General features: G+C 34.8%; 2 protein-coding genes across 2 annotated transcripts; one reads left to right on the forward strand and one right to left on the reverse strand.

The window, feature by feature from the left end:
• Positions 1–1679: 1679 nt before the first annotated feature.
• Positions 1680–8709, forward strand: LOC139867688 (ruBisCO large subunit-binding protein subunit beta, chloroplastic-like). The gene is made up of 15 exons (XM_071856053.1): positions 1680–1829; positions 2565–2810; positions 3372–3497; positions 3608–3745; positions 3856–3951; positions 4151–4393; positions 4500–4734; positions 5034–5203; positions 5287–5364; positions 5704–5775; positions 5880–5984; positions 6076–6168; positions 6259–6351; positions 8140–8263; positions 8357–8709. Exons 2-15 carry the CDS (start codon positions 2583–2585, stop codon positions 8368–8370), a joined length of 1815 nt encoding a protein of 604 aa, XP_071712154.1. The 5' UTR covers positions 1680–1829; positions 2565–2582; the 3' UTR covers positions 8371–8709.
• A 363-nt stretch (positions 8710–9072) lies between these two features.
• LOC139867776 (dehydration-responsive element-binding protein 3-like) lies at positions 9073–9687 on the reverse strand. Its single transcript, XM_071856131.1, has one exon. The coding sequence runs from the start codon at positions 9685–9687 to the stop codon at positions 9073–9075; it is 615 nt and encodes a 204-aa protein (XP_071712232.1).
• Between the last annotated feature and the right edge of the window lie 818 nt (positions 9688–10505).

Below are 10505 nucleotides of genomic sequence, written 5' to 3' on the forward strand. Positions count from 1 at the left end.
ATTATCATTTTATCATGTTAAATATAGTGTAACAATATCTTAATATGATACATATGTATTTAGTAAGACGTTGTTATAACGATAATCGTTATATATATCGTTTCGAGTTTCTTAACGTAGTAGTATCATTTTTATGTATATAACTCATTGTTAATATACCTAGTGATATACTTACTTATCATAATATCATGTTAACTTTTTATATATATATATATATATATATATATATATATATATATATATATATATATATATATATATATATATATATATATATATATATATATATATATATATCATATAGTTTTTACAAGTTTTAACGTTTGTGAATCGCCGGTCAACTTGGGTGGTCAATTGTCTACATGACACTCATTTCAAATAATCAAGTCTTAACAAGTTTGATTGCTTAACATGTTGGAAACATTTAATCATGTAAATATCAATTTCATTTAATATATATAAACATGGAAAAGTTCGGGTCACTACAACACGTGTCATGACTTAACGTTCAAAGTTAACGTTTGGTTGACGGAGGGACACTGAAACACAAATTTGTAAAATAGAGGGATGCTGTAAGCAGAAAAAAACGAAAGGGATGCTGTTCACTATTTGGTGTGCAATTGAGGGACCAACGGCACAAAAAAGTCTTATTTTTATTATTAATCAATATTATTATTATTATTATTATTGTTTTTGTTGTTATTTATTATGGAGCATATATTTATTAATTAATTTTAATTATAAATTGTAGCATTATGACCATCACTATGTAACCCTTAACAAATTACTAATATACTCCGTAACTAATTTGTCTTATTAGTTATGAATAGTACTATTTAATATTTCATTTTTCACACACTCAACCCCCTAACTTTTATTAAAATACAAATGGAACCCCCCATTTTATAGTACTATTTAATATTTCATTTTTCACACACTCAACCCCCTAACTTTCATTAAATTACAAATCGAACCCCCCATTTTATACCTATATTCTAAAATATTATTTACCCCATCACTCACACTAAAAATATTGAATAATAACACTCACCACGCTACTATTGTGCTACTTTTTTTTTTTTTTGTCTCAAATGATAAAAAAACAACTTTCATAAAAGGGATAACCCTTCAATGCTACCAAAAGATGTCGAAAAATATTCTTTTTTACAAAATAGATCAACTAACTTTAAAAAAAAAAAAAAACCCGAACGCTAAAAGAAGCAACTTTCACAAAGAAACAACCCTTCAATGTTAGATGTCCAATTTTTTTTTTTTTTTTTTACAAAATAGATCAACATTTTTTTATTAACTCGCATTCAAAACGGAGCTCCCGGCGCGAAGCGAGGGCTCACAACTAGTTAACAAACATTAAAGACAAGATGAACGAGTGCAGGGATTCTAAAGCAAAATTTAAAAATCACACGTCAACTATGTACCACTACATCAACTACCAATACAAGCTCTCTTTTATTACTTCTCACCAATAATCAGCTCAACAACACATGCCTACTCATATTATTATACCTCAAAGTTATTGTAAATAAATAAACTTGAACTTTCATACTAAAGTTTAATTTAATTTAAGTTGAGTTGATTATTTCATCCGAGTGTTTATATAGTACAAAAAATTGTGAGAATAAAATGCTAAATTCTAGAAGGTTCCTTACTTAAGTCGTCGGAGCTTCCAAGGCGTGACCTCGATAATAATAATAATAAATCAATAAATAATTTTTAATCACAAATCATAAACCCTAAATAAAACCCCCTCACAGTTTCCGTTGGCCACCTACCCAACCTGCTTCATTTTTTGTTTCTTCTTTAGTTTTCCGGTAACCATTTCATCTTTTTTCTTCTTTAATTTTTTTATTTATTCATCAACTTGTAGTTAATATGCAATTTAGCACCTCCAGATCATATCACATGATCGGTGATCCGATCCCCTTTCATCATACTTCATTACATTTGTTTTCTAACTTACATGTCGTAGCGATATTAATGTTTTGCGTTTTATATATTTCATGAATCCCCTGTTTTATGCTTCCCAGTGATTTTGACTAAGCATTATATATATATAAACGCAAAAATTGAAGTTTTTTTTATAAGTAGTTGTTATTGTATTATTGCTATAAGAACTTTTTACCCTGTATTCTTTTTTTTTTTTTTTTTTTTTTTAAAAGAGTATAAGTATACATATATTTAAAATGTTATTATTAATTCACAAATCATATTTGTATTCAAGTTTACTAGTAACATATAGGACTTCCTACCTGTGATTAGTTGACAGTTAAAAAATTGTTTGCAGAATTTGATTAATAGCTCATCGATTTGTTTATTATAATTGCTTCATTGAATTGTTTGTGGTTAGGTTAGTTTAGGTCCTTAAGAGTAGTAAGTTCCATTATGTTATTACATTGAGCTTGAGTATGCGTTTTATTATAATCGTCCGATTCCTTTTTGATGCGAGTAATGTTGGTTTTTAACTGAAAATGACTTATCTTTTGTTTGATTTTGATTGATGATGATGATTGTGATGTTCTAATGTTCGAATGTTGAATCTTGTCTAGTTTGTAGACTAATCGAAGATGTCATCAATCAACCCGATGATGTCCATTGGCACTTACGGGACTCTTGATGCTAAATTAAACACCACATCTGCACGCTCGTTGTCTTCATTCGGTTCTATTTCATCCGTTCCATTTACAAACCGAAGGAGAAATGTCGTTCTGCAGAGAAAAGTTAATCTTAAAGTTAACGCAATGGCCAAAGAATTGTACTTTAACAAGGATGGGTCTGCAATCAAAAAACTGCAGGTGAGTATCAACTATAGCTTGCAATTGAGACCCATACTCTCAAATTTGGGTCAATTAGGTCAAGTGGGTCTTGAGAGAAAAAGGTCCAATGGGTTTTCCTCCAACTATTGGGTCCAATGCCAAATTTAAAGGAACGGGTTCAATGAGTATCAATTCCTAAAGCTCAATAAATAGAGATAGGTCTAATGGTTCTTGTGAATGTGTCAAAGAGCATAACAAGTTTCATTCGTCAAACATTTATGAAAGTTATCAATGGTTATATCATTTATTATGTATATTGATATCTTCTTCTTAAGTTCTTATATATAAACCATAAATATAAACGTAAAACGTAATCATAAATGTAAAAGTTGACTGTAAAAGTATTCCAACCATGACTCGCGACCCACCTAACCTGACCCATTTGAACCCGTTTAGAAATTAGACCTGTTTGACCCATGACCCATTTTAACTCGTTACCCAAACTGACCCAACTGCCAGGCATAGTGATAGTATCAGCTGACACCAATTACTTTTACGGTATTCAGATGACTAAAATATATATGTTTGTTTCGTGTGTAGGCTGGTGTCAACAAGCTTGCGGACTTAGTCGGGGTTACTCTTGGTCCGAAAGGGCGCAACGTGGTTCTTGAAAGCAAGTATGGCTCACCAAAAATTGTTAACGATGGTGTAACCGTAGCTAAAGAGGTTTGTTAGAATTGAACAACAACAACCTTACGTTACATGTATGTCAAATTTAGGAATTGACGATAATAGGATCGGAAGAAAATTGAATGGTTTCTTGTTTTATAATATAGGTTGAATTAGAAGATCCTGTTGAGAACATTGGAGCTAAGTTGGTTCGACAAGCTGCTTCAAAGACGAATGATATGGCTGGTGATGGTACAACTACGTCTGTTGTTCTCGCACAAGGCATGATCACCGAAGGTGTTAAGGTATTTGATCAATGTTTCAACCTTTTACTCGATAAATCTTGAATTCTGTGAAGTGTATAATCGGTTAATTAGTTGAGCTATCATTAATTGGTTAACTGATCATCTGTCAGGTGGTGGCAGCAGGTGCAAATCCAATTCAAATAACAAGGGGTATTGAAAGAACCACTAAAGCCCTGGTTGCAGAGCTCAAACTGATGTCAAAAGAAGTAAGCACGCACGCACACGCACACACACACACACATATTATATATATGTATGTATGTATTTATATATGTATATGTATATATGTGTATACATATACGTATATATATATATATATTTATGTATATGTATATATACACACACGCTGTGTATGTTTGTTGCTCTTTACCGAATTCTGATCTGCATATTTGTATGTGATATTAGGTTGAAGATAGTGAGCTAGCTGATGTGGCGGCCGTGAGTGCAGGGAACAACCCCGAAGTCGGAAATATGATCGCTGATGCCATGAAAAGAGTCGGGCGACAGGGTATTGTGACTCTTGAAGAAGGAAAAAGTGCTGAAAATAACATGTACGTTGTCGAAGGCATGCAATTTGATCGTGGTTACCTTTCTCCGTATTTCGTTACAGACACTGAGAAAATGTGTGTTGAGTATGAAAATTGTAAGGTAATATTATCAGTTTATTATCTCATTCTCACTATTATTTGAGTATGAAACTATCAAGTACACCAGATTCTATTATCGGATGTTAATTCAAAATTTTGCGGTGCAGTTGCTTTTAGTTGACAAAAAGGTAACTAACGCACGGGATCTAGTTGCTGTATTGGAAGATGCTATAAAAGGAGGGTACCCGATAGTGATCATAGCCGAAGATGTTGAACAAGAAGCTCTTGCTACGCTTGTAGTGAACAAGTTACGAGGCTCATTAAAGATTGCTGCACTTAAAGCCCCTGGATTTGGTGACCGCAAGAGTCAATATCTCGATGATATTGCCGTTCTTACCGGAGGTAAGGTTCTTGTTAGTTTCTTTTTGATTATACCCGGCAATTGAGACCCATAATTTGAAAATGGGTCCATTGGATTAGGTGTTTAACCAATTCGGTTCCTAAAAGAAACTAAAGAATGGGTCCAATTAAGAGACTTTGATGAATGGGTTCTCGACCCAACCCATTTATACGTGACCCATCTAACTGACCCGCTTCGACCCAAACTCATTCGGGTCTTGACCCAACCCTACCTGTCTGCCAGGTATGTTGAGTTTTGATCATATTCACATGATATATATCTTGCACTGTGTTGGTTTCAGGAACCGTGATACGTGACGAGGTCGGGTTGACCCTTGAGAATGCTGGAAGTGAGGTTTTAGGATCTGCGGCTAAGGTGGTTTTAACAAAGGATACAACCACAATCGTTGGAGACGGTAGCACTCAGGAATTAATCAGTAAACGAGTCACTCAAATTAAAAACCTTCTTGAGGTGGTTTCATGCGTATATGTTTACAACTTTTATAATCATCTCTTTGATGTGAACTTTTGTGACGAATTGGGTTGATCTTACAGGTAGCAGAACAGGATTACGAAAGAGAAAAATTTAATGAAAGAATTGCCAAATTATCTGGTGGAGTTGCCGTTATTCAGGTAATAATTATAGTACAAATTGCTAAGAATGGTGAAATAAAATCCCCAGGGTTCGGTTTCTCCAATTTCAGAAGTACTTGGTTTGTGCAACTCATGGAATACTCGGTCAAACATGGTCAAACTCAGTCAAAACTGGCCAAGCTCGGCGAAAACTCGGAATTAATTGGAAAATTGGTCAAAACTCGAGATTACTTAGAAAATCGGTCAAACTCGGTCAAATAAGTAAAAGTCAAACTTGGTCAACGCCCTCGAGTTGCCGAGTACTCCCTAAAAATTCCGGACTGAGTACCCCCCCGAGTAGTGATTTTGTCAACGTTGCTCAAATTTATGTTATTACAGGTTGGTGCACAAACAGAGACGGAACTTAAAGAAAAGAAATTGAGGGTAGAGGATGCCCTAAACGCAACAAAGGTCAGATATCTAAAACTATTGTTACGTATAAAACTATGATTCATTGTTTGCTACCATCTGTACTTATAGTTTATACGTAAAGTAAAGCTCTTAATGTATTACAGGCGGCAGTTCAAGAAGGCATTGTAGTGGGTGGTGGATGCACGCTTTTACGTCTTGCTGCAAAGGTAGATAGTATCAAAGATACCCTTGACAATGACGAACAAAAGGTACCGCCTTTATTGCACAAGATTACCATTTTATAAAGTTGATTTAGACATTTAGTCTTTATTCACTTTTTATGAGTACTAATTTTTTTAGGTTGGAGCTGATATTGTGAAACGAGCCCTTGGTTACCCTATGAAGTTGATTGCTAAAAACGCTGGTGTTAATGGAAGCGTGGTAATCGAGAAGGTAACTAACTATTAGTTATACTTTAACGATTGTGGTTTTTTATATGAAAACATAGAATAGTTTGGTTGAGATTTTGGATTCATTTTTTAGGTTTTAGCTAGCGATAATCCCAAGTTCGGTTACAATGCTGCAACCGGAAATTACGAGGATTTGATGGCTGCTGGAATCATTGATCCGACAAAGGTAAGCTTTATCTCCTCATCTACATAATTAACCTTTCGTTCATATTGTAATCAAGGTTGTAAAACTCGCGAGTTGGGGACGAGTCGGTCGGGACCTTGACGCGACGAGTCGGTGACGAGACAGGGACGAGTCGGGTGTTGACCAACGTTGACTTTTAGTAATAAACTAGTTTTGGAGGTCCGTGCTTCGCTACGGAGATCAAATCCACATACACATATAATTTCAATACTTTTCTTAATCAATAATAAATAAACGGGTTATAAAGGGTAAATTATAAGTCTACTCCCAAAAATAGATATAAATAATAATTACCTTTTGTATATAAGATAAAAATATAGGTAAAAAGTAAGTGCTTAAATGGTAAAGTAAATAAAAAGTATAATATAATGAATGTAATGTTTTAAACTGTGTATTTTTACCTAAAGACTATTAATATTGGATCGAGGAGTAACATCTAACAATATTTTATAATACTTAAAAAAGTAAACAATTTTTCTATTTTGTATGTAATATTTGTATATGTTCGGTTTCATATTGGCCGGAGGTCTCCTTGAAAGCAATCTCTCTACCCGTCAAAGAGAGAGATGACTTTCTCTGCTTTTGTGAGTGTTTCACTTGGGGTGGAGAAACGATTTTTCTTTATTCAAGGATAGATGATGAATTATCTACGTCTCACCTCTCCTATAACCCATACATGTGGGATTGAGTTTTGTTGTTGTGTTGTTGTGTACCCCAAATTATATATTTTAAAGAAAAATCAAAGAAATCATTTGCTCAATTACTCAATCAACATTTTAACCTCCAAAACCCACCAATGGGCCTCTGGGCTGGCCCGTCTACTAAAAACCCTAATCAGACTATATATTATATAAACAAAATCATTTTTCCATTAATTAACTCATTTCTCCAGTCTTCTTTCTTCTTTCTCTCATCCCATATCCCCCATTCTCCTCGCATTCTTTTCTTGTTATTCTTTTACTCATCATCTACTAAATGTCTAATATCTAATTAGGTAATTTAAATTAGTTCGTTATGAATCCTTGAAATATTGAAGGTTTCTAGATCTGTTGTATAATCCTTTTAGCCCACATGACTTCATTTTAGTTAATCTAATTTGTTTAAAAATGATGCTATGGTGTATCTGAAGCTCATTTTTTTTTTTAGTTTTTCGACTCAAATTTTTGTTTGTATATCGATATACATAATATGTATATTTATAGTTGCAAAATACGGCGCAACTGTGTTTATCCACGGATTAATATTTTATACTCCATTGTGGTAAGGGGGAAAAAAATTTTATACTCCATTGTGGTAAAAAAAAAAAAAAAATGCTACAGTAGCTACAGTAATTGCTACAGTAGCTACAGTGATTTTAGGCGAGGTGGCGAGATATTATGGTCTCGGTTGTCCATATCTAGTATATAGTATAATAAATTATAAATAAATTAAACACACACACATAGTAATAAATAAATTAAACACACACACATTACATAAATATATCAAACGTAGATATACGGTACATAATCTCATTTTAAAAATATACTGTAATTTTTACCTAACTTTGACTTTGACCAACTTAGACCCCACTCAGCCCAACTTTGACCTGACTTTTTGATGTTGACCGACTTCTACGGCGCTTTTGGGCGAGTCTGGACGGGCTAGCCTCTAAACTGACGTGTCGGCCGACTCGGCCGAATTTACAACAGTGACCGTGATACAATTAGGCTGTGTATTCATGATGTTGTGTATGCTAATGTTATGCGCGCGGTGTAATAAATTAATTAGGTGGTTAGATGTTGTTTGGAGCATGCTTCGTCGGTAGCAAAGACATTCCTCACGTCAGATGCTATCGTTGTCGACATTAAAGAGGCTCAACCTATGCCAGTTGGCAACCCCATGGGTAATTCAGGTGCTTGTTCTTTTTTGTGATGTTTAATATTTACATTTTCACATATTTGCAAACCATTTTAAATTGTAAATAATGATCTTTTTTTGTCTACAGGTTATGGTTTTTGAGATGGTAACGATCGCCAGACGCAGGCAGATATTAGCCAATATCATAATCAGTTTTTTTGGCAATTTTCGCATACTTTTCACAAGTCTGTTCATTTGGTTAACAAAAAGTTGCAGCGGTCAAGATCGCATCATCTGCAGAGCCCTTAGCATCAGCGAGTGCGTCTCTGAAAGTACTTTTATAATTTGATATTTCTCTTTATTGTCAGATCCGGTAGATGTATTGACGGCTTATGACAACTTGTATGAATGAATGATTGAATTGACTATAACATTTACTTATAATTTGTTGCGTATGTTGGTTGTTGATTAATAATTAGATAGAATCCTAGTTACGGTTCGTAGGAGACTCAAAAATCGTATATTGGTTGAACTTTCTGTTTTCTTTTAATTTGATAGATCCACCACACTTATGCATTAAATACTTGTACTATACAAATACTTCAAATACTTAATGCACGAGTATGGTGAATTTATCAAATTAAGCGGTGGAAATATCGATTCCCGGTATCAAGTCATGAATTCGTCTTCCTGTTACTCAAATCAAGATTACTTGCAACTAATCAAAAGGAAGGGTAGGAACTTGACTGATAACAAAACGAAGACACATCGAACAATTATCGTAATTTATCAACTGCTAAATATATTCGGTAAGACTAATAGTACCCTTCGAAACAATCCGATATAGGCCTTATTTGGCAATAACTAACGCGGAAAACCTTCAAGATCAGCTGCGATCCATGACGGATACATCCATCGATCCATCGTTTCGGCCATCAACTCGCTAGAAAACGAGTCAAAACAACCATCATCTAAACTCGGCAACTCAATAATTTCACCAAGTTCATCCACTTTACAATACAAGCCAATTTCATCACACAACACATCCTCATTTTGCACCAAACTTTCATTCGAAAACAGCTCGTGCATCGCAGCTGCTTTTGCAGCCGCTTCTTGAACATCATGCGGAGAACGTGAAACCGGACGAGGTAAAAAGTCCTTTAATTGAGGAAAATTAAGAATAGCCGAATTACCTTTGATTGATAAAGCTGCGACATCATGAGCTCGAGCAGCCATTTCTGGTGTCGAAAAACTACCTAACCAAATACGAGTTTTTTGACGTGGTTGTCTTATTTCGGACACCCATTTTCCCCATCGACGTAGCCTCACTCCACGGTATACTGGATGCTTGTAACCTGCGTCTTCGCGTGTTCTTTTGCAGGATCGAGGTTGCTGTGAGACCGAATGATTCAATGGTGCTGATTTGGAGGAAGAGGAGGATTGGGTTGAGAGATTTGTCGGTTTGTTAGGATCAGCCATTGATGGTTATTTTGGGCAACTTATGTTTACACTGTATGTTGTAGGCTGCTATTTATATATGGCATGTTGATTTGTACGTTATATTCCATGTTTAAAAGGCTAAATAATACCGTGTTTCATATATATTTTTATCTATCTATATCTATATAATGGTGAAAACTAAATTTTATTCAAAACATAATTTCACATCAATGATACGCCTACCGAATCCTATTCAGAATACGTAACTCATCAGAAAAATTCTTTTCATATTCGGTATAATATACTAGTATCATACAGATACCGGCCACAAACATATCTCCAACATCAAAGTCAAAACCTTCCAAGGGTTTGTAACCGCTTAACGGAGTATGAAAGTTGCTATCAGGCTGCAAACAATACGTAAGCTAGCCCTACATGCCTTGGTTATATATAAGCCTTGCACTTGCCAATGTGCATACGTCATAGATATGTGACGTAAGCCCGACAAGTCAGTCTTAAAAGCCTCTGGCCCAATTCCCGTTGTTAGTCAGCTTATCAAAGAATGACACGTCAGTATGGTCAAGCCCATAATAGTAAAAAAAAACCTAGTACTTGCATATAAATAGTACCATGCACTACTCAATCAAGGACACACTACTTGAGACTAGTACTTTCTCACTCTCTCTCTACTTGACTTGGTATACACTCTAGGTTTGCACGGTTCCCTACCCGAAGAGCAAACAATCAATCGCCCCACTTACATTCCCTCACTCTTTGCACTAAAACGAATTCAGCACCCGCTCATTTTGCATATCACCCGGAATACACTTCATCACAAATAGTCATAGTTAATAATA

The sequence above is a fragment of the Rutidosis leptorrhynchoides genome, chromosome 9 (assembly GCF_046630445.1).
Source record: "Rutidosis leptorrhynchoides isolate AG116_Rl617_1_P2 chromosome 9, CSIRO_AGI_Rlap_v1, whole genome shotgun sequence".
NCBI lineage: Eukaryota > Viridiplantae > Streptophyta > Magnoliopsida > Asterales > Asteraceae > Rutidosis > Rutidosis leptorrhynchoides.